The sequence below is a fragment of the Polypterus senegalus genome, unplaced genomic scaffold (assembly GCF_016835505.1).
Source record: "Polypterus senegalus isolate Bchr_013 unplaced genomic scaffold, ASM1683550v1 scaffold_1956, whole genome shotgun sequence".
In the NCBI taxonomy this organism is placed as follows: domain Eukaryota; kingdom Metazoa; phylum Chordata; class Cladistia; order Polypteriformes; family Polypteridae; genus Polypterus; species Polypterus senegalus.
Genome location: NW_024377162.1, coordinates 65165 through 91494, shown reverse-complemented (window position 1 = coordinate 91494; position 26330 = coordinate 65165). Strand labels below are relative to the sequence as shown.

The 26330-nt window shown below is 38.5% G+C and overlaps 1 protein-coding gene across 1 annotated transcript in view; it reads right to left on the bottom strand.

The window, feature by feature from the left end:
- Positions 1-348: 348 nt before the first annotated feature.
- LOC120519254 (macrophage mannose receptor 1-like) overlaps positions 349-26330 on the bottom strand; it is an 83844-nt gene continuing 57862 nt past the window's right edge. The window contains exons 5-6 of the mRNA XM_039742401.1: positions 1418-1515; positions 349-989 (exon numbers count right to left, since the gene is read on the bottom strand). Coding sequence (XP_039598335.1) covers positions 903-989; positions 1418-1515 — 185 coding nt within the window. The 3' untranslated portion in view covers positions 349-902. The remainder of the gene's footprint in view (positions 990-1417; positions 1516-26330) is intronic.

The window sequence follows — 26330 nt, the reverse complement described above, 5'->3', positions numbered from 1 at the left end:
AAAGGATACAATGCATTGAACCCAGTCTTACAAGCTGGAACCTGCTGCTGAAAGAATTTGATTGTCAGTGCCAATTACAACATAGGAAAAGTTTATGAAAGTCAACACACAACCAGAACAAAAAAATCCCCAAACAAATAAAAAAAAACATTAAGCAGTGGAATGGCACAGAAAGTATGGAGGAATATTTTGAACAAAATTTAATAAACAACTAAAAATGCAAATAATAAATAAAAGTACTGTAAAATGCGACAATAGATAAAAACAACACAGAACGGGACAAAAATATATATTTTATTTCACATTTAATTATTTGTATTCATGTATTTCTTGTTGTTATTTATTTCTACATTTAACAGTGCTTTTATTTATTTGCATATAAAGCCCATCATAACCAAGACACCCTCAAGCCGTCAGGTTTATTAGAGTCTCCAAGTTGTCTTGATATCAGACTTTAAATTTCCAAAGTAGGTTGTCCCCTATAAATTCAGCTGAAGTGAATATAGCAGAGCAGAAGACCTAGAAGGCTGTCAAAGATGTTTGTTGAACCACCATTGAGACTTCTTTGTAGACCATTTCTTGGGACACTACCTGAAGGGAAAAAGGCTGAAAAAAAGAGCTCCACACCTAATACAGCAAAGTAGGTCAGATGAGAGTCATTTTTCAGCACATGTTTCAAAACAGCTTTTGGAGCCAAAAAAATTAAGCTTATAAGATCAGAATCCTCTTAAATTATATTTTTAGACTGTGTACAACTGATGATGGGCTAGGATAATGGGACCCACAATTCAGTGGGAAAAAAAATAAAGCTTTTTATATATGGAGGCAGTCACGGAATAAAAAATACTTTGATAATGTAGAGTTTTCTTGGAATAATAATGAAAGGCAGAATAAAGGAGGATCTAATTGTTTTGTTTAGTAAAAATACATCCATTTGTTTTTTGCCAAGTAATATTTTCCATATTTTGCTTCAAAACATCATTTTTGATCTGAAAAGGAATGAATGAATTGTAATGTTATTATCCTTGTCCTTGTTTATTCTATAAAAAAATAATTACTGTATTAATTAAATGTCGCAAACCTAAATGAAAAAGAAAATAAGTGAATCTCTCATTTGCCTTTCTGACACATTTTACAGCAAATCAGTCTGACAGCCTGAAAACTTTATTGCCTATCTCTGCTTCTAATATTATTTTGTCAAAATATATCTTAATTTACACTTTTTTCATTTGGATGATAAAATGTTGTGTCTGTTTTTCTGAATATTAATAACAGATTCTTTAGCTAAAATATGTAACATTTACAGTTGTATTTATGGTTTCACCAAAGTATTATGTGAATTAATTCATTACATAAAAAGGGACATAGTTAGTTTAAAATGAATTACTGGTACACAATTACAAAGAAAGTTCCATACCTGGTTTAAGATGGCATCAGTGACTTCTGGATCCTCAGGATTCACCCCACTTTGAACCTGGAGGTTGACTCTGATCTTTATCTTTTTTTGAACAAAATCTATTGAGATGCAAATACATTATAAAGTCAATACCTAGACCTATTTTTGTAAAGTATACTGTATTTGTACTGGATTTTCCTATTCACACTTTCAGGAATCGGGAGTCTGACGCAGCACAAAGGGAGTCAGCAGGAACCCACCTTGAGAGCCAATGTACAGTATCACCCAACATGTTAATGCAAAAGAGGGGGAAATTCAGATTCCAAAAATACCTTTTAACATTTCTCTCTTTACCTTATGTACAGTATGTAACTTTGATGACTGTTTGAGTAGTTTGTAATCTGATCAGAATGCCATGGCAATCAGGATGAAAACATTTAAAAACATAATTACAGGATAGTTATATGATTCATCTACTATCAAGCCATTCATTTATTTCCCTGACCCTATATTATACCATAACATAGTCTAACATTCTTTAACCTGATTACAGTGAACTCTCGTTTATCACGGTTAATGTGTTCCAGACTCTACCGTGATAAATGAATTTTTGCGAAGTAGGATTCTTTATTTATAAATCAGATATTTTCGCAGTTAGAGTATAGAAAACCTGTTTACGACCTTCTAAATACATTTTTTAACATTATTAGAGCCCTATAGACATGAAATAACACCCTTTAGTCACCATTACACTCGTATTACTCAATATATTAGACAAAATAAGAGAAAATAAGACATATTAGACGTTACGAATATCATATTATTACTAGGCTCACCCGCCTTTTAAGGCGACCGACTTTTATCCTCAATTTTTGTGCGCTCCATATGTACATCAGGCACGTAAGTGTAGGGAATGAGAACATCAAAGTGCCCATTCATAACATTTCCCAAGAACGTACGTTTTTATTCCCTCGAGTGCCTGTCCAAAGTCGTACAATGTCAGCCCGAATCTGTACCGCTAAAGACGGAGTTTCATGCACTAAATAAGCTATAGATGAGAATAAGCAAGCACCATCTCCACTGATATTTACTACTCGGTGAGGTATTTGTACTCCATCAACATTAATTATTTCCAGAGATATAATTTTGTCTATTTTTCCAGTGCATCGCGCACAAAAGCAAGGGAACGATGGGAGCACCAGAACTCTGCTCACATCACGTCGCTTCATACTGCAAGCCGCAAGTAGTAAGTCTGTGATAAGCAGAATACCGCTACGCTTTGCACTCACGGGACGGTACGACAATCCCGACCGCTTTTATATAGTAGATTATTGCACTGTACATTTAATTACACACACACACACAGTTCTTACACACAACCACTAACATATGAAGGCACGACCTCAGTAGGAGAGTATTCAGGTGGTGCAGTATCTTCAGCAGGTGCGTCGTTGTCTTCTTCCGCTGAAGGAGTACTAGGAGTAGGCAGTAGGTGTCTGGGTGCGCGGCTGAAGAACATCTTGATAGGCAGTTGCTGGCGCTGTCTTTTCATATGCGTGAGGAGGCTTTTGTAGGGTACTGCCATCTTTGATTATATCCAAGAGTTTCACCTTCTCCTGGATAGTAAGCATCTTCCTCCGGTGCTTAGTTTTATTGTCAGAAGGCTTAGAAAAAGCAGCACGTTTAGGAGCCATCATTGAGCTTAGATAAAAGTTCTCAGAAAGCGCATGCGTAGTGACATAAGCGTGTATGAGAAAAAATCGCGATAGAGTGAAGCCGCGAAAGTCGAAGCGTGATATAGCGAGGGATCACTGTAGTACAACACAGCGTCAGGGGTAGGACAGAGTATATCCCAACAGAAATTGTGTGTCTGTCTATCCTAGAAGCCTTGCACACATATTCTGTACCCATGCACACCAAATTTCAAATTAGCAGGTACCGTATATCTTTAAGGCTATGAAAGATAAAACTTGAGTACTCGGACAAAAACCTGTGCAACGATGGAGAGAACATGAAAAATAAATACAGACCACGATTACTCTATCCCAGGCATGAGGACCAGCTATGGTTAAAACCATTCATATCTGGTATGTGACAAAAACAACTAGGTGCTTCATCCAAAAGGTGGTTACATTACCCTTTACTAAATAATTCCCTACTAACTGGTAGTCTTCCAGGACATAGGATATAGCTTGGTTACCTATTTATTTTCCAAAATATCCAGTCATGCTTCACCATTTATTTCTATTCTAACAGAAATTTAACTTTTCACTGAACACCTAAAAGGTCTCCATACCTTTAGTCAATCACTCAGTCTTTTTCTTTGTAAATGCATTCTTTTCTCCTAGAAACCAGCTACTCTGGTCAATCTAAGGTCTTGTGAGCTTTTCCATTCTATCCCTATGGAACATCATTTTCAAAGATACTACAATTCCCTCCTGGAACCATTACTATAATATCAGTTCACTCATTTTAAATATAAGGTTAGGCTATAACTACATTCTCATAAACTGTACAGAATCGACCTGCTTTCTGGATTCTGTTTAAGGTTTGAGGCACAAGATTTCATTTCACCTTCAGAAATTATTCACCAAAAGATCAGACTCAGAACTGGAATTGTCAGTCAGCTCTTCTCTGTCCAGAATGATTTAAGAAAGGTCATTCAACAAACTAAAATAATAAAAAAAAAACTCTACCCAGAGAGAATAATTAGATGTCTGTTTCAATCCTGTGCTGAACATCTCTTTGCAATATTCCACTTTTTATTTGAGATGTTTCTGGATTTACAGCAGGTGTCCATATTCTGGAAACAAGGAAATATTATTTCTATATAGAAAAGTACACACCAAAAGCATAAAATGACTTCAGATCGGTGGCGTTAACTTTACATATCATGAACTTCTTTGAGAATCTGTTTAAGAGAAATCTACTAAACAAAGCCAAAGCCTATCTGGACCCTAACCAATTTGGAGACATAGAAAAGGGAGGGGAGTGTCACAGTGGCACTTCTCAGTTTACTGTATGAACACTTTGAAGGACCAAAACACAAACAACAACACACAAGATTGCTGTTCATTGATTTTTCAACTGATTTTAATACAATCCAACCTCATACGTAGTTGACAAAGTGATTAATGAATAATGTTGATCAGCAAAATTCACCAATGTGTTTATTGTTGCGTTTGATGGTGGCCTTGTTTGCTGAATATTTTCCTGAAGATTTGCTTTGCGGCCACCATAGTCAATTATTTTTTTTTCTAGCACCCTGCGATGCTTTGCGAGGCCAAAGTGACATCACAGAGCTGTAGCAGTCCAATCAGTACTCCAGCCTTCCATCCTGCATGTTTAAAAAAATAAAATTGCAGTTTTTTTGATTAGAGTGGTACATTATACCACTCATACATAATTAGGCATGTATTGCAGCTATGATCCAAAACAAACTATAGTGGAGCCTTCCTCCTCCAAAAAGAATAAAACACATGTGGCCCTGTGAAATAATAATGATAATGAAAGACATCTAAAACATCTGCACAGAGATCAGAACCAAAAAAACACACTCTAGCAGCACATGGAGCCATAGCTCCAATCATTGAAACAAGTCAGTCCCATGTTGCCGCTTCATCAAACAGCGAACTATATATATATATATATATATATATATATATATATAGAGAGAGAGAGTAAAACGCTAGGGGTCTCTGTTTCCCCGTTAATCCCAACACACAGACACTCTGGACACCGTGTAAAAGTCCCAAGTAGTATTTTTTCTAGGCAAAACTTATTATACTAATCAATTCATATATATTCTAAAAAGCAATCACTCAAGTAAATCCAGTGTACAACACATTCAAATCACAGTATAGCATTCAGTATATAGTTTATTTATTTTATGCATGTAAGGTTTTAGAACAGACAGAATTTTACACCTAGTATAATATAATTGAATGACATACATTTTCAGAAATCTACACATTGAGTGTTCTTCTGACTAAAAATATAAAATATTGAAAATGAGTGCTTTCATTCATATTAAGGGTTTAACAAATCAATAAATATAAGAGACTGTACAGTACTAAATCCTCATTTGAAATCTATCTAGTGTTCCTTAAAACCTTATGGCTATGTAATGTTACTGGTCAAACATATATAATTTGAGGTTTGTGATAGGCTGGCACCCCATCAACATTTGGTTTCTGCCTTACTTAATTTGTACCAGAATGAGTTCTAATCTTGAATATGCACTCTCTATATAGACTGTGTACTTTCTCCCTGTACTGGACTTATTCCAGTTTATTCCCACGTTATGCTGGTTAATATGACTGGACACTTTAAACTGATCCCTTGAAAATGTGTTCATGCACCCAACATTGGGTTTGTTTCCCATCCAGAATTGGTTTCTGACCTGAAGCCAGAACTGCAGTCCCCCACAATGAATTGCATTATGTGGACTAATAAAATTAAACTGAAGCGATGAGAGACAATAACAGCTTTTTTTCTAACTTTATTGAAAATAATCAAAAGGCATAATGTTATCTTGTAATTACTAGTATAATAACAATTTATAACTGAGTAGGTTGAATATTCAGAACTAAATTATACATTTGTAGGTAGCCCATCTACAGTATACTTGAGGCTTTAGCAGACACCACTCTTTTAACTAATACATTCACTTCTTCCAAGCCTATCTTGGACTTGTATTATTATATAATATGGTGCTGTATTTTTTGGAAAAAGAAAAAACTTTATTTGTGGAGTAGTTTGAGTTTAGAAACTGTTCACCCAAGTCTATATCATTATCTTGGTTAATAATTAAACAATAAATGACGTTCCTTTCTTGTCTTCTGTTTTCAAGATTACTGAAGTTGTATACATCATATGACTTGGCTCTGGATCTTATAAGATGCCCTCTTAGCTCCTCTAGATTCATTTAATGTCAACCAGGTGATGTCTTGTATTGTTTTAATTTAAAATTCCTTTTTTGCTTACAACTTTTTCCTGAATTTAATTAAAATTGCCTAATCTTAAACTTTCCCACTTACTGTGATGAGTTGTTAATTTGAATAATATTTTACTTCACTGATTAATCATTTATTTTTAATACAGTATTTTTCATCTGTATGGAATCGGTTGATCAAGCACATCAACCCCACTTGGAAGTGGGGAAAGATGTAGAATAAGTTCTTCATTATTTAATAGGTCAGAATTAAATTTTCAATAGACTTTATTATTATTATTTTTAATTCTTGTTTTTAATTTCTGGTTTTGGTTCCAGTTTGAAAAAAACACACAATGATCTCTTCATGGTGTATTAGTAATGGAAGCTTTATTAACAAATCTCAGTAATAACAGGGGTACCTACCTAACCAACCTGGGGACAAATTAAGTGCTCTCTATCTATAATCAGTTTAAACCATTTAGTTTAAAGCAGGTGTATTGTGTTATGTCAGGTTTTTAACGCTCTCCAAATATCCAGCAAAGAGTTACAGTGGTTAAATATTTGAAAAGTTTCATTGAAATGAGCTGCTTCATATATAAAAAAATATCTCTAATATATAGAGAAATATCTAAAATTTCCTTTAACTAACATATAATGTATTTGGGTAAACAGCTTTGAGCTCAGAAAAATATTTTATTCTCTTTACATACGTAACAATCACAAATATTCACTAAAAAAAGAAAAAAAAAATTCAGTGTCAAGTACTACTGCCTTCCAGTATCCATTATCGTTTCTCAAGGTAGTAATTATCCATCCGCTATCCAACACACTATATCCTAACTACAGGGTCACGGGGGTCTGCTGGAGCCAATCCAAGCCAACACAGGGCGCAAGGCAGGAAACAAACCCTGGGCAGGGTGCCAGCCCACCACAGTGCACTTACACACACCCCAAGCACACAATAGGGACAATTTAGAATTGTCAGTGCACCTAACCAGCATGTCTTTGGACTGTGGGAGGAACCCAGGTCTCCTAACTGCGAGGCGGCTTTTCTACCCACTGCGCCACCGTGCCACCCAGTACTAATTAATTATCTTTCCGGTTAATTTGATTAGATTATTGTTTTGACCAGAAGATGGCGACCTTCACACAGTTATCACTCCTTTGTGAAATAACACATTTCTACATGCACCTTTTACAAAACAAAAGTACATGTTTTCTTTTCAAATTTAGACCCATGATATTTAAAGAAGCAAGAGTTTTCAACTAAGATATATGATTAGCAGTTATAACCAGAACTATATAAAGTGTGTAATGAATTTGGTGAGAAGAAAAATTATGTAGTAACCCCTTTAAAAATTTTTCTTTCTTGAATTTGACCAAAACAAAGCATCACAAATCAGCACTTTTACAATCATATCAGTGTGTATTATTCTGTCTTAGCTACAGTATTTACACTAATATATCTGACATTTATAATGGAGTGTTGGCCATATAAGTATAATTCAAAACAGACGATAACTCATTTGAAGCTCATATGCCCACAATTTGCTGTGCTTGATGAGCTTTGTTTTTTGACTTTATATCTTATGTTTTAGGTGTTTCCTTGGGTATACAAAGGATAAGTTTGAATGTACAAAGGTAAGATAAGTAACTGTCTTCAAGAATTATGTTTGTGAATTTCTAATATTCTCTATTTTGTCATTTTTATAACTTTATTTTTATCTAGTTTACTGCAAGTAATTTTGTAAATTGCCAATTATTGTGAGATTTCACTAATTTTCCTGCTATTGCCTTAATGTTTTTAAGGTAGGGGCCATTTCACATGCTGGGACTCAGCCTCTGAGTTTGACAATCTGCATTTTCATACTTGATGAGCATTCTTTAATAGTTAGTCTTTGAAATAATGAGAAGAGACAGGTCTTTAATTCAAAAGCTTGCTTCAATGTGAATGTATGTATGCTTATGTGTTATTCTGATTTTAGCAAAGTATTTTTTAACAATATTGTATCCAAAAAATGCATGGGCTTTCAATGCTGTGAGCATATGACTGGATAACTGACATGTGGATTATGCATCATGAATATATTTAATATAAGATATTGTTAATGGATTTTGTGGACGCGGCCCAGACACAGACAGGCGGACATGTTGTTAATCACTACCAAACGTTTATTTACACCTATTTACAATAATAAAGTCAGTGCACACACGAACCCCCACACAGTCCTGGCCACACAATGCCTTCCTCTTCAGGCCGCCTCCACTCTCTCTCCTGCTTTGTCCTGCTTCCACCCGACTCCAGCCTCGAATGAAGGGAGATGGACCCTTTTATTTCATCCCGGATGGGCTCCAGGTGTTCTCCCGGAAGCTCTCTGGGTGTTCCTGCTACTCTTCCCCCAGTACTTCCTGGTGTGGCGGAAGTGCTGAGGTCCAGGGTTCCCTAGACATTGGGGCGCCCCCTGGCGGTGACCACGGGTCCCTACAGGGTTGGGCTTCCAAGCCCTCTACCTGTGGCTCCCAAAGCAACCAGGATGGCGGCCCTCACGTGATCCAGGGCGGGCGTAGATCCTCTTCCGGTCCCTCAAGACGTCCCGGCCAGGTCGTTGCCCCTGGCATCCCTGACAATGTTTTAATATTGTTTGCTGTTGTTCAGTATTGGCTCCCAATGAAGCCAACTGTATCATAAACTTTGTGAGCTCCATCATATGTGAAATCATGGGATTAAAATAATTCTTGGTCATTACTACTAACCACACTGAGTAAATAAAATATGAAAAATATATAATTTTGGACAAATACTCCTTTAATCACCAGATGCACCTGTAATTATAAACCTAATATCTATTTTAGTGCACTATCTAGTTAGAAACCTTGCTTTAGCCTTTAATGAACCCCACAATGTAGCAATTCAGGAGGAGACTATAGCTCTAAAACAGAATATCCAGTCATCAGATAAAAAAGACAATTTTTTGTTCTGCTTTTTTAAATTATAGTCCAGCTATTGGTGATATAAAAAGAACAGCTCACAAATGTTTCATTCATTGTCTTGCTCGGTTCTAGTTTGTCTGTTTAATTATTATTTGACTTTTGGAAGCAGGTATAGTTTTGCATTTTGATTTAAGATTGCAATTTAATTCTCACTATCTTGCTTTTGGAAATTACTTTTAGCTATATAGATTTAGACTTATAGTTTTGAATTGGGGTCCATTTGTTCAAGGTCTTAGGGTTTGTTGTATTTTACCCTTCTGTTTTAATACCTTTTAATACCTTTGTCTTTAGATATTTTTTGGATTTAAGATTTGTTTATAGATAGTGTTAATTATTTATTGGTTTGACGTTAAACTGCAAGATGTCCTCCAACTTGTAGGGAAATCATGGGCGATGGTGGCAGGATTGGCATTCCAGCCACTGTAAATAAACCTCTGTTTTATCTTGGTAGAGTAATATATATATTGCTCTACTTTCCCCTATTGTATTATTAATATGTAGCCTTAGAATGCCTAATCTTACAGACTTACCACTGTTTATAAGGTATTATTTTATATAAATTATCCCCACCTTCCCTTCTATATCTATAACCTCAGGCAATTAGATGTAGTAAAAAGACAAGCAGGAGTTAAGTTACACATAAAATAATGTATTACTGATAATATTCATAAATAATAACAAAATGCAAAGTACACTTGAATATTGGCAACCATACAACCTGATCAAATGGTGATGTGTAATTCAGGTGGCACACAGACTTGCAGTTACTTAAAATGTCTCTAGTTAAGGCATCGTTGGAGCTCAGCTTTCAGCCACATGTCTGTTCAATATGGCTGCTGAGCTGTGCTCTTCATTGTATTGTCTTCATCATCACAGGTTAGCAAGAGAGATGCTTCTTCATCATATGTTGGTTAGCGAGAGATAATGTGGTTGAGCAAGCAAATTTATAGGTTTGCTGTCCAACCCCTACGGCCAATCCTGACAGCCATACCTCAGACCAATGGGTGAAATAGAACATCTTATCTCCTGCCCCAAAACCATATGTTAAACATCCTGGCTTCCTTGCAGGGGGTTCAAAGACTTTAGCAGAGAAATTACAAAGAGACAGTCGTAAAGGGGGGGGCGGGGGTGGGGAAAACACGAATACCTCTCACCACTTTGTTTGCCTAAATTATAAATAAAGACATACAAAACATTTATCAAGTTATATGCAAATTCTCACATCACAACAACCTCAAACAGCTCCGAGACAACAGAAAAGACTCCTTTTTGCTCTCCACGGGAGTAGCTCTGCTGTAGCCACCCATAGGAAGGCTACTCGCATCATGAAGGGGATGGGGGAAACTCCTTGGGAGCCCCATCCCCGGAAGAGTAGAAACCATTGGAGAGCCAATGCGGCCAGGTCTGTGGAGGATCGGAACTGGTGTTGCTGAGGCATCGGCTGCTGCATGGCAGCACTTTATTCCCAATTTGAGGCAGCCCATACGGGTGAGTGTATGGAATATCTTGTCTCTCCGGCAAGATGATCATCTTCCTCTGCTGTCGGAGGAGCTGCATAAACTCTGCATTTCAGTGGCAGCACTCTCTGAGGTGTGCAGACTGGGGACTGGCCAGATCTCTATAGGTGAATACACCTTTTATTGGTCGGGTCGGTCTGATAGCTGTCATACTTGGGGAGTAGCTGTTGCTATAGCGGATTAGTGTCTTCCGATGGTGTCCGAAATCACTCCTTTCAACGAGCATATTATGAGACTCAGATTGCAGCACTCTCTGGGTACCTTGTCTGTTGTCTCAGTGTATGCTCTCACCATGGTGTGTGATATCTCAGTGAGGGAGACATCTTATTCATAGCTTCGCTTGGTGGTTGATGGGTGCCCATGAAGTGACACTCCTCTGGTCATGGGTGACTTCAATGCAGCCACTGGCAGTGACAGGGCTGGCTATGAGGATAGTCTCGGCCCCCATGGGTCTGGCGACCGTGGTGAAAGTGGCTTCATGTTCCTTGACTTTGCAAAAGATCAGGGGCTGCAAATCACTGGATCCTGGTTCCAGCACCCAGAACCGCATTGTTGGACTTGGTACTGCAATACTGGTGGTGCGGTGAAGGAGATTGATCACATCATTGTGGGCAGACACTGGAGGCTCTTGCAAAACTGCAGGGTCTACAGAAGTGCGCAGTTTGTGAATTCTCACCACAGACTTGTTGTTGCTACTCTTAAGATCCAGCTTAGGTCCATTAGATTACCACCTACTAGGAAAATGAACACCAGGTTGTTTCTAATGAGTTTGCATGCTGTTTGTGTGAGGAACATGCAGATTTGGGTACGACTGCCGATCCCAATGTGATGTGGGAGACCTTCCGTGACAAGACCCTGAAGGTTGCTGAGGGTTGTGTTGGTGTTACCAGTAATTCCAGAAGGAGGTGTTTCATTTCGCAGGGCACCCTGGATATCACTGAGAGGAGTCGCAGCGCACAGCTCATTGGCAACTATGGTCTGTACTGGGAACTGAGCAGGACGGCTGTGTGTAGGCATTTGTTAGAGAAATCTGTGAGCAAGTAACACACCATTTGTGGTCTAGTGGCCCACGTCCTGCTTACAGAGGAATTAAAGCATTACGCACATCTAAATCTGTTCCTCAGAGGGTCGGAGTCAGGGCAGCTGATTGAACGGTCTTTACGGATGACACTGCAGTTTTGACCCATTGACTTCAATGTATGTCACTGAGTTTGGCAATGTTCACATACACTTCCATGATTTATCCCAATTTGATGCAAAGCAAATAACTTGGAGTTTGTTCATCACTAGTCACATGGTTGGGGATTATTATTACCTAGAAAAATACCCACGCTTTGCAGTGGAGAAGTAGTGTGTTAAAGGAGTAATGAAAAAGAAAAGGAAACATTTTAAAAATAACGTAACATGATTGTCAATGTAATTGTTTTGTCACTGTTATGAGTGTTGCTGTCATATACAGTATATATATATATATATATATATATATATACTAGCAGAATACCCACGCTTCGCAGCGAAGTAGTGTATAAAAGAAGTTATGAAAAATAAAAGGAAAAATTTTAAAAATAACGTAACATGATTGTTAATGTAATTGTTTTGTCATTGACATGAGTGTTGTTGTCATATTTATATATATCTATATATCTATATCTATATATATATATATCTATATATATATATATATATATATATATATATATATATATATATATATATATATATATATATAAACTGCTCAAAAAATTAAAGGAACACTTTGAAAACACATCAGATCTCAATGGGAAAAAAAATCCTCCTGGATATCTATACTGATATAGACTGGGTAATGTGTTAGGAACGAAAGGATGCCACATCGTTTGATGGAAATGAAAATGATCAACCTACAGAGCCCTGAATTCAAAGACGCCCCAAAAATCAGAGTGAAAAAATTATGTGGCAGGCTAGTCCATTTTGCCAAAATTTTATTGCAGCAACTCAAAATTTTACGCAGCACTTTGTATGGCCCCTGTGTTCTTGTATACATGCCTGACAACAATGGTGCATGCTTCTAATGAGATGACAGATGGTGTTGTGGGGGATCTCCTCCCAGATCTGGACCAGGGCATCACTGAGCTCCTGGACAGTCTGAGGTGCAACCTGGCGGCATTGGATGGACCAAAACATAATGTCCCAGAGGTGTTCTATTGGATTTAGATCAGGAAAGTGTGGTGGCCAGTCAATGGTATCAATTCCTTCATCCTCCAGGAAATGCCTGCATACTCTCACCACATGAGGCCAGGAATTGTCGTGCACCAGGAGCCACTGTACCAGCATAGGGTCTGACAATGGGTCCAAGGATTTCATCCTGATACCTAATGGCAGCCAGGGGGCCTTGTCAAGCCTGTAGCGGTCTGTGTGACCCTCCATGGATATGCCTCCCCAGACAATCATTAACCCACCACCAAACTGCTCATGCTGAATGATGTTACAGGCAGTATAATGTTCTCCATGGCTTCTCCAGACCCTTTCACTTCTGTCACGTGCTCAGGGTGAACCTGCTCTCACCTGTAAAAAGCACAGAGCACCAGTGGTGCATCTGCCAATTCTGGTATTCTATGGTGAATGCCAATCGAGCTGCATGCTGCTGGGCAGTGAGCTCAGGGCCCATTAGAGGACATGGGGCCCTTGGGTCACCCTCATGAAGTCTGTTTCTGATTGTTTGGTCAGAGACATTCACACCAGTGGCCTGCTGGAGGTCATTTTGTAGGGCTCTGGCAGTGCTCATCCTGTTCCTCCTTGCCCAAAGGAGCAGATACTGGTCCTGCTGATGGGTTATGGACCTTCTATGGCCCTCTCCAGCTCTCCTAGAGTAACTGCTTGTCTCCTAGAATCTCCTCCATGCCCTTGAGACTGTGCAGGGAGACACAGCAAACCTTCTGGCAATGACACGTATTGATGTGCCATCCTGGAGAAGTTGGGCTACCTGTGCAATCTCTGTAGGGTCCAGGTATCGCCTCATGCTACCAGTAGTGACACTGACTGTAGCCAAATGCAAAACTAGTGAAGAAACAGTCAGAAAAGATGAGGAGGGAAAAATGTCAGTGGGCTCCACCTGTTAAACCATTCCTGTTTTCGGGGTCATCTTATTGTTGCCCTCTAGTGCACCTGTTGTTAATTTCATTAACACCACAGCAGCTGAAACTGATTAACAACCCCTCTGCTACTTAACTGACCAGATTAATATCCCATAAGTTTCATTGACTTTATGCTATACTCTGATTAAAAAGTGTTCCTTTAATTCTTTTGAGCAGTATATATATATATATATATATATATATATATATATATATATATATATATATATATATATATATATATATATATATATATATATATATATATATATATACAGTATATATATATAGCAAAATACCTACGCTTGGCAGCGGAGAAGTAAAAAGAAAAGGAAACATTTTAATAATAACGTAATATGATTGACAACGTAATTGTTTTGTCATTGTCATGAGTGCTGCTGGCATATATATATATACTAGCAAAATACCCGCGCTTCGCAGCGGAGAAGTAGTGTGTTAAAGAAGTAATGAAAAGAAAAGGAAACATTTTGGAAATAACGTAACATGATTGTCAAAGTAATTGTTTTGTGTATTTGGCGGCAGCGTCACAAAGTTGTTTTTGGCAGCTGCATCAGAAAATGTACCACGACGTCTGACACGCCTCCTTTTTACTGTTTTCTCACAGCTTGGATTGCTGCTGTCATATATATACACACACACACACACATATATATATACACATACATACATACATACATATATATATATAGACATATATATATATATATAGATATATATATACATATCTTCATATCTACATATCTATATACATATCTACATATACACATATATATATATATATATATATATATATATACATACATACCTATCTACATCATATATTCACACACATACATACATACACACACACAAATTATATATATGTGTGTATGTGTGTGTGTGTGTGTGTATATATATACACATACATATACTTGTGTGTATGTTTGTATGTTTCTATATGTGTGTGTATAGGTTTGGTCACTGAGTGCAAGGGAAAAATAATAAATTATAGTCTATAAGTTATTAAACAGTAAAACATTAACGTTTTAAGAAGTACAGGTACATTGAAATTACATTTTCTATGTGAACGTTCAAATTTGTGCCTCGCCTCGCCTCGATTGTGAATTGCCTTAATATTATTTTGCCGTGGTGTAGAAAAGGGGTCCCGTGTTTGCACTTGTCTGGGCTATAGCGCAGGGGGAGGATGAAAAAAATTAAAAGTGCTCACTTTGACTTAAAGCAGAAGCGCAGTCAGCGTCTCAAAGGCGGCACAGCTATGCACGCGCGCTGGCTTCTCGACTTTTGCTGGGCAGGAGACCCCAGTTTGCAGACACGTTCATGATATCAAAAGTCTCAGCGCTCTTTGGAGGTCATTCATATATATATATATATAGCAAAATACCCGCCTGGCAGCGGAGAAGTAGTGTGTTAAAGAAGTAGTGAAAAGAAAAGGAAACATTTTAATAATAACGTAACATGATTGACATTGTCATGAGTGTTGCTGTCATATATATGCCTGCCTAAATAAGTCACCCTCGCTTTGCTCTTACTTTTTTACCGTTCATTTAATCATGGCTAGTGGCGGAAAAATTATAAAATGGAAGGAGGATGGCTTTACCAAAACAATTATTGATGGCGAATCAATTATTCATAAAGCTTGAATTGGTGATCTGTTTTTCTGTGTTAACCTCATATTTTTTCATACTTCTTCTCAAACTAAGGTGGTGCGAGGGTAAAATGAATCGGGATGCGCTGATCAATGTAATCCGTGTACCAGGAAATCATGCATTGACAAAAGCTCCCCTTTGCTTGTAATGCAAAGTGTGATTAAATGCATTATTTTTAACGCTTATGGAGCACATGCATCAAAGCTTCTCGGCTGTGCTTGTGCTAAGAAAAGGAAAGATTTTAAAATAACGTAACACGATTGTCAATGTGACCTTTTGTAAGTAGTGCCTGGAGGATTCAGTGTGTAGAAACTCTATAGAGACAGCGTGAGTATTAACTTGTGGATTTTTCTGTGAGTATTTGGTGGCAGTCTGAGGAATTTGCTTCGGAAGACAGCGTTAGCCTGAGCTCAGCTCAGAGCAAAATGAGGTGGGAGGGAGATGATGACGTGACTCCCCACCCGCCTTTAACTGTCAATCCCCACAAACACAGTCTCTCGAATTTGCATAAGCACACCCCTTCACCTACAATTTTAACTTAGTTACAAAGTGATCAAAACTCTCGTTTATATCCTCGTCCTCTCATTAAACTTGTATCCCGCATTACCTGTGTGTATGTGAAACGCCAGCGGTAGCCTGTCTATGAACTTAATTTAAAGTTTAGGTTTACACCTTGCTTTCTTTCCGAGCTGGCAACACTCATGAATATATGGTAGTATATGTCACTCGCCGCTTCTTATTGTTTCGCTGCCTTCTCAATTATATAATGCATGTTTTTTGAGCGCTTTTTGAGGTCTTCCTGGTTTTCTATGTACTGCGTGATTACGTGGGAGGCGTGATGATGTCACACGAAACTCCGCCCCACGGCGTTGAAGCTCATCTCCATTACAGTAAATGGAGAAAACTGCTTCCAGTTATGACCATTACGCGTAGAATTTCGATATAAAACCTGCCCAACTTTTGTAAGGAAGCTGTAAGGAATGAACCTGCCAAATTTCAGCCTTCCACCCACACGGGAAGTTGGAGAATTAGTGATGAGTCAGTGAGTGAGTCAGTGAGTGAGTGAGGGCTTTGCCTTTTATTAGTAAATATATATATATATATATATATATATATATATATATACACATACATGTGTACATATATACACACACATATACTATGGGGTGCAAAACAGGCAAATACATTGATTTTCCGAATATATAAAGTCGGCGTCAGAATATATAAAGTAAAAACTTGAATAAATAAAGTCATTCCCGAATATATAAAGTCACTGTCGGAATATATAAAGTCAAAACTTGAATACATAAAGTCAAGCGTCGGTATATATAAAGTCAAAACTTTTTTCTAAATATATAAAGTCAAAACTTGAATATATAAAGTCAGCGCTGGAATATATAAAGTGAAAACCTGAATATATAAAGTCAGCGTCGGAATTTCTAAAGTCATTCCTGATTATACATAGTCAACATCAGAGTATATAAACTCATTCCTTAATATATAAACTCAAAGTCAAAATATATTGATTGAAACAACTTTGAACTGAAGTAAGTTAACAAAAACGTATTCAGAAAAATAAATTATAAAAACACTGTTCGGTTAATGTTTTGAAAATGATGTATTTGCCCTGCCCAGGTTTGGTTCCTGCCTTGCACCCAGTGTTGGCTGGGATTGGCTCAGCAGACCCCGTGATTCTGTGGTCGGATTCAACGGGTTGGGAAATGGATGGATATTCCAGCACTGACTTTGTATATTCCGACGATGACTTTATATATTGAAGTTTTGACTTTATATATTCCAGCGCTTCGCTATTACTTGTGGGGACGAAACTTCACTTTGGTAACTGATCATTCTCCACTTCAATGGTCATACCGACAGAAAGATACAAACTCTCGCCTCATGAGATGGTTTCTGGGCTTACAACTTTTACTGTTTCACAGTAAAACATCGACCAGGTTCTGAACACGTCAACCCAGACGTATTATCAAGACTAAATGAACCTGGTACAGAGAGTCGCTTGATTCACGGAAATGTGAATAAAGCTGAGGGGGAGGGTGTGAGCTGGAGGGCTGATCGCACCCCAAGAAGATACAGACGCCTCTGGGAAACCACAACCCCTGAAACACAGACTACCCTCACATTGCTCCTTACTTTCTCACTTGCGCTATAACGCGTAATGCCAACCTCGCGCGATACTCCGCTAACTTAAAAGCCTTGTGCAGCGCCTGTCAGTTGAAAATTGATTGTTTGCTTGCTTTTATCGCTCTCTCTCTCTGCTCCTAGCGGAACTGTAATCTCTGACTTGTCATGGAGCACGTTTCAGCTCATGTGTTTGCAGTGTTTGAATAAAAATCCTTCTTGTTTCTACGACCTCCTGTGTCTCTGGGCAAATCTGTGACCCAAGCGTGACAATATATTCCGACACTGACTTTATATATTCAAGATTTGACTTTATATATTCCAGCGCTGAGTTTATATATTCCGACGCTGACTTTATATATTCAAGTTTTGACTTTAGGTGGCAGTGTGACGAAGTTGCTTCGGAAGACGGCGTTAGCCGCGGAGCTCATCTCAGAGTGAAATGAGGTAAATGGGAGGGGAGATGATGACGTGACTCCCCCACCCGCCTTAACTGTCAATCCCCCACAAACACAGTCTCTTGGAATTTGCATAAGCACACCCCTTCACCTGCAATTTTAACTTAGTTACAAAGTGATCAAAACTCTTGTTTATATCCTGCATCCTCTCATTAAACTTGTATTCCGCATTACCCGTGGGCATGAAAAACGCCAGCGGCAGCCTGTCTATTAACTTAATTTAAAGTTTAGGTTTACACCTTGCTTTGTTTCCAAAGTAGCTGCACTGATGAATATGGTAGTATATGTCACTCGCTCGCTTCTTATTGTTTCGCTGCCTTCTCAATTATATTTTCTTCAGCGCATTTTGGAGCTCTTTCTGGTTTTCTACATAGTGCGTTGACAGTCAGTTCACGTGATTACGTGGGCGGCGTGATGATGTCACACGAAACTCCGCCCCCACGGCTTTCAAGCTCAACTCCATTACAGTAAATGGAGAAAAATACCTTCCAGTTCTGACCATTACACATAGAATTTCGAAATGAAACCTGCCCAACTTTTGTAAGGAAGCTGTAAGGAATGAGCCTGCCAAATTTCAGCCTTCTACCTACATGAGAAGTTGGAGAATTAGTGATGAGTCAGTGAGTGAGTGAGTCAGTGAGTGAGTCAGTGAGTGAGTCAGTCAGTCAGTGAGGGCTTTGCCTTTTATTAGTATAGATATATATACACACACAAACACACATATAAACATATATATACATATACACATATACATATTGTCACGCACGCGAATAGGAGACTGCGGACGGACCTTAAAATGCTTCGGAAGATGTACGCCGGCAGGGAGTGGCGGGGTACTAACCTTTCTCCTTTGCTTTCTTCCAGGAAAAAAGACGCTCCGCCACCATAAGCCTTATTCCCGCAGTACGCTACTTCCGCCCTTCCTCCGCCATCTTTCCTGACGTCATCAGTCCCATCCTCCCTCACGGTTCCTTTCCAGCATTCCTCCTCCCTTATAAAATGGCCGCCGACGTCTAGAATGCCGTCGCGCATATGAACCTTTTGTGTTTGTATTTTGACCTGCTTTTTGTTTTGAATTGTGGATTGTTCTACAATATACGGGGCCGGAAACCCCAAACCTTTATGCTGTTTGCTCTTGCATCTTTTACAATATATATACATATCTACATATATATATATATATCTATACTAATAAAAAGCAAAGCCCTCACTGACTGACTCACTCACTCACTCACTGACTCACTCATCACTAATTCTCCAACTTCCTGTGTGGGTAGAAGGCTGAAATTTGGCAGGCTCATTCCTTACAGCTTACTTACAAAAGTTGGGCAGGTTTCATTTTGAAATTCTACGCTTAATGGTCATAACTGGAACCTATTTTCGTCCATATACTGTAATAGACTGCAGCTCGATGGCCGTGGGAGGCGGAGTTGCGTCTCGCATCATCACGCCTCCCACGTAATTGAGTGCCTGCCCATATAAGGTAAATATTCACGGGTCAAGGACTGTGCTTAGCATATTCATAAGTAAAAATATCTGAATCACAAACTGATGTTAATTATATTTTGTCTATGAATACTTATTAAATAATTCCAAATAGTCTGTCTGCTTCCTTTCACAGCTTTTCCGATGGTTGTGCTGCTTCCAAGCATATATTTTCGTATTAAAGCACTTAACCAATCACATTTCAGCCATCATTTGTTGCCAAGCAGAGAGGCCTTCACAATCCATTGTGCAGGCACTCTAACACAGAATAAATGTCGATTAATCTGTTGCTTCAACCAATCACACTTTGAGTTGGTGTCAGTAGGGCCTTCTAGCAGGCGTACGGCAACGTCACCGTATTCAGACCCATTGATTGGATAGAAACTGATATGAGGAACTCTACGAGGTCACTGAACGCACCACAAGCGCTCCGAGCATCCTCGCACGCACTATGGCCAACTCCATGGCAGGATTCTGGACAATATTACTTGCCAGACACAGACCAGATTTCAAGACCACGAAAACCTGATGTTTGTCACACTCCTCGAGCCCCAGAAGTTTCAGGAATACAAGAAAAATTTCACACATGCAGCCTTCTCCAGTTTAACACAAGAGCCACGGAGCGGTTTTTGATCTGTCTCAGCTAAAAATAGAACTGACTGTAATGTATGCCATGGAGGATTTTGCAGGAAAAACTCCCACTGATCTCCTTGACTTTCTTTATCAGAAAAATCTGAATGAGAGCATGGGCCGGCTGTTCACATTGGTATATTTGGCGGTGACCATATTTTACTGTTGGTATGATGTTCTTTTTCTAAAATGCTGTGTTCCTTTTACGCCAGATGTAACGGGACATTTGCCTTCCAAAAAGTTCAACTTTTGTCTCATCAGTCCACAAGGTATTTTCCCAAAAGTCTTGGCAATCATTGAGATGTTTCTTAGCAAAATTGAAACGAGCCCTAATGTTCTTTTTGCTTAACAGTGGTTTGCGTCTTGGAAACCTGCCATGCAGGCCATTTTTGCCCAGTCTCTTTCTTATGGTGGAGTCGTGAACACTGATCTTAATTGAGGCAAGTGAGGCCTGCAGTTCTTTCTGGGGTCTTTTGTGACCTATCGGATGAGTCGTCTCTGCGCTCTTGGGGTAATTTTGGTCGGCCGGCCACTCCTGGGAAGGTTCACCACTGTTCCATGTTTTTGGCATTTGTGCATAATGGCTCTCACTGTGGTTTGCTGGAGTCCCAAAGCTTTAGAAATGGCTTTATAACCTTTACCAGACTGATAGATCTCAATTACTTCTGTTCTCATTTGTCCCTGAATTTCTTTGGATCTTGGCATGATGTCTAGATTTTGAGGTGCTTTTGGTCTACTTCTCTGTGTCAGGCAGCTCCTATTTAAGTGATTTCTTGATTGAAACAGGTGTGGCAGTAATCAGGCCTGGGGTGGCTATGGAAATTGAACTCAGGTGTGATACACCACAGTTAGGTTATTTTTAACAAGGGGCAATTACTTTTCACACAGGGCCATGTAGGTTTGGATTTTCTTTCTCCCTAAATAATAAAAACCATCAATTAAAAACTGCATTTTGTGTTTACTTGTGTTATATTTGACCAATGGTTACATTAACCATTATTAATGTGACAAACATGCAAAAGAATAAATAATCAGGAAGGGGGCAAATAGTTTTTCACACCACTGTATAATATATATATATATATATATATATATATATATATATATACACACATACATATCTATACTAATAAAAGGCAAAGCCCTCACTGACTCACTGACTGACTGACTGACTCATCACTAATTCTCCAACTTCCGTGTGGGTGGAAGGCTGAAATTTGGCAGGCTCATTCCTTACAGCTTCCTTACAAAAGTTGGGCAGGTTTCATTTCGAAATTCTACGTAATGGTCATAACTGGAAGGTATTTTTCTCCATTTACTGTAATGGAGTTCAGCCAGTTCCGTGGGGGGCGGAGTTTCGTGTGACATCATCACGCCTCCCACGTAATCACGTGAACTGACTGTCAACGCACTACGTAGAAAACCAGGAAGAGCTCCAAAACGCGCTGAAGAAAACATGCATTATAAAAACATGCATTATACAATTGAGAAGGCAGCGAAACAATAAGAAGCGAGCGAGTGACATACACTACCATATTAATGAGTGCTGCTACTTGGAAGAAAGGTGTAAACCTAAACTTTAAATTAAGTTAATAGACAGGGTGCGCTGGTGTTTCTCATGCCCACGGGTAATGGGATACAAGTTTAATGAGAGGACGCAGATTATAAACGAGAGTTTTGATCACTTTGTAACTAAGTTAAAATTGCAGGTGAAGGGGTGTGCTTATGCAAATTCCGAGAGACTGTGTTTGTGGGGGATTGACAGTTAACGCGGTTGGGGGAGTCACGTCATCATATCCCCTCCCATTTACCTCATTTCGCTCTGAGCTGAGCTCCGCGGCTAACGGCGTCTTCCGAAGCAACTTCATCACACTCCCACCAAATACTCACAGAAAAATCCACAAGTTAATACACACGCTGTCTCTAGAGTTTCTCCACACTCAATGTATTCCTCCGCCCCCTTTATACCCTCTAATCTCCCATTTCAATTCAGATACCTCCAATTTCCTGTAAGGCTCAGCTGCGCGATGACAAGTAATAAGTCTCAAGGACAGACCCTACAAAACGATGCCATTGATTTCAGGCAAAATTGCTTTTCTCCTGGACAACTATACTTGCATTCTCAAAAGTGAGCTCGCGCAGCTTCGTCATATTACAACCGGAGTGCAGCCAGAAACTTTTAAGTACCGGGTCTTAGATAACATTAAATTAAGCCGTAGACATCGCAACATCACACAAGATAGCAGCTCACGAGAACTTACTGAACGGTGTGCGTGATCACTTCCATGCATCAAACCTGTTCAAAAAACGCATTACACAATTTACAAGGCGATGGCTTTCTATGGCGTTCGTTTATAAAGCAGCGGAGAGGCTGTGTGAAGGCAGCTACACAGAAAAAGCAGAGCGCCACACTCTGAATGTATTGCTGGCATCACCATTATACCCTCTGATCTCCCATTTGAATTGAAATGCCTCAGATTTCCAGTAAGGCTCTGCTTCGCTATGACAATTAATAAGTCTCAGGGACACACCCTACAAAAGGTTGCCATTGATTTGAGGCAACATTGCTTTCCTCCTGGACAAAACTATACGTTGCATTCTCAAAAGTTATATATATATATATCCTGATCTACAATACTGTCAAATAAACGACCCACACACCATAGCACAACATGAGAGGCTTCACCTTTAGCGCTGACGTCTTAGGTTCGATTCCGAGAGTGGGTGCAGTGCGTGTGTACTGCCTGATGAGCCCAGAATTAGGTGAAGCGCGTGCGTGTACTGTTTGCATTATTTGATAGTAAAACTATTTCAATATATTCAATATATATATATCAGCGCTTAATGATTCATTTTACTCTCGCAACCCCTGTTTGGGAAGAAGTATGAAAAAATATGAGGTTAACGCAGAAAACCAGATCACCAATTTAAGCTTTAGGAATCATAGATACTTTATTCGACATCAATGACTGTTTTGGTAAAGCCATACTCGGTGTAATCCTCCTTCCATATTATAATATTTCCGCGACTAGCCAAGATTAAATGAACGGAAAAAAAGTAAGAGCGAAGCGAGGATGACGCAGGCAGGCAGGCGACAGCTCAATAGCTCGAATTTGGATATACTACAGTAGGTTCTATTTAGTCGCCAGAAATATCTTTGGTAGGAATGGAAGTTGGATTTAGTCTTTAAATTTCTATGGTGAAGAAAAATTTATGCAATGATAATTAAATTTAACTTTCATTCCTACTAAACATATTTCTGTCGACCAAATAAAAATTACTTATATTTAAAATTTAAATAGAACTTGAACAAATACGATAGTTCATAATACCCACGCAGCACTAAGTGCACGTAAGATTACGAGTCATCCGTTTTAACAAGCAGCATATTGCACTGATACGAAATAGCCTACCCATTTAATTATTTAGGAATGGATAGATAAATTAAGATTTTGTACAAATAATGTTTTAAATTTTTCTTCCTCAGTGGATTCTGGCACCCCCAGACCCCCAGCAACAGCTCCTCGCACCCCAAAGGAGATATGTGTGTATATATATATATATATATATATATATATATATATATATAAATATATATATATAGACTAGCAGAATACCCGCGCTTCGCATGCCGGACAAGTAGTGTGTTAAAGAAGGTACGAAAAAGAAAAGGAAAAATTTTAAAATAACGTAACATGGTTGTTAATGTAATTGTTTTGTCATTGATATGAGTGTTGTTCTCATATCTATCTATATATATATATATATATCTATGTATCTATATATATATATATATATGTTGTTCTCATATCTATCTATATATATATATATCTATCTATCTATATATATATACATACCCGCGCTTGGCAGCGGAGAAGTAGTGTGTTAAAGAAGAAAAGAGAAAGAAAAGGAAACATTTTGAAAATAACGTAACATGATTGTCAATGTAATTGTTTTGTCACTGTTATGAGTGTCGCTGTGATATATATATATATATATATAGCAAAATACCCGCGCTTCACAGCGATGTCATGTGTTAAAGAAGTTATGAAAAAGAAAAGGAAACATTTTAAAATAATGTAACATGATTGTCAAAGTAATTGTTTTGTGTATTTGGCGGCAGCGTCACGAAGTTGTTTTCGGCAGCTGCATCAGAAAATGTACCACGTCGTCTGACACGCCTCCTTTTTACTGTTTTCTCACAGCTTGGATTTCTGCTGTCATATATATACACACACACACACACACACACACATACATACATACATACATACATACATATATATATATATATATATACATATATACACATGCATATCTTCATATCTACATATCTATATACATATCTACATATACACATATATATATATATATATACATACATACCTATCTACATCATATATACACACACATACATACATACACACACACAAATTATATATATGTGTGTATGTATGTATGTATGTATGTATGTATGTATGTATGTATGTGTGTGTGTGTATATATACACATACATATACTTGTGTGTATGTTTGTATGTGTCTATATGTGTGTGTATAGGTTTGGTCACTGAGTGCAAGGGAAAAATAATAAATTATAGTCTATAAGTTATTAAACAGTAAAACATTAACGTTTTAAGAAGTACAGGTACATTGAAATTACATTTTCTATGTGAACGTTCAAATTTGTGCCTCTGGTAATGTGCCTTACCGGCATTTAAAGAAAATTAGTTTTGTGTCCTCTGCAGTGTTAAGAGAAAGGCTTTGGTTTGGGATAAAAGGAAAAAAGTTGTAAAGAAAGGAAAGTTGCCTTTTTCTTTTATATAGTATAGAGAGATGTGTTCGCTGACATTATGATTGCCTTTTGGGGACAGTCGCGGTGGGTCTTGTGTAGACTGCTGAGACGTCCCGCCATTAATCGGCTGTGATGGAACTGTCATTCCTGCACTCGTGTGGGACCTGATAATCGTATACGTGCAAAAGAAAGTGTGAATCGCCTTAATATTATTTTGCCGTGGTGTAGAAAAGGGGTCCCGTGTTTGCACTTGTCTGGGCTATAGCGGAGGGGGAGGATGAAAAAAATGAAAAGTGCTCACTTTGACTTAAGGCAGAAGCGCAGTCAGCGTCTCAAAGGCCGGCACAGCTATGCACGCGCGCTGGCTGCTCGACTTTTGCTGGGCAGGAGACCCCAGTTTGTAGACACGTTCATGATATCAAAAGTCTCAGCGCTCTTTGGAGGTCATTCATATATATATATATATATATAGCAAAATACCCGCCTCTCGCAGCGGAGAAGTAGTGTGTTAAAGAAGTAATGAAAAGAAAAGGAAACATTTTAATAATAGCGTAACATGATTGACATTGTCATGAGTGTTGCTGTCATATATATGCCTGCCTAAATAAGTCACCCTCGCTTTGCTCTTACTTTTTTACCATTCATTTAATCATGGCTAGTGGCGGAAAAATTATAAAATGGAAGGAGGATGGCTTTACCAAAACAATTATTGATGGTGAATCGATTATTCATAAAGCTTGAATTGGTGATCTGTTTTCTGTGTTAACCTCATATTTTTTCATACTTCTTCTCAAACTAAGGTGGTGCGAGGGTAAAATGAATCGTGATGCGCTGATCAATGTAATCCGTGTATCAGGAAATCATGCATTGACAAAAGCTCCCCTTTGCTTGTAATGCAAAGTGTGATTAAATGCATTATTTTTAACGTTATGGAGCACATGCATCAAGCTTCTCAGCTGTGCTTGTGCTAAGAAAAGGAAAGATTTTAAAAATAACGTAACACGATTGTCAATGTGACCTTTTGTAAGTAGTGCCTGGAGGATTCAGTGTGTAGAAACTTTGGAGACAGCGTGTGTATTAACTTGTGGATTTTTCTGTGAGTATTTGGTGGCAGTCTGACGAAGTTGCTTCGGAAGACAGCGTTAGCCGCAGAGCTCAGCTCAGAGCAAAATGAGGTGGGAGGGGAGATGATGACGTGACTCCC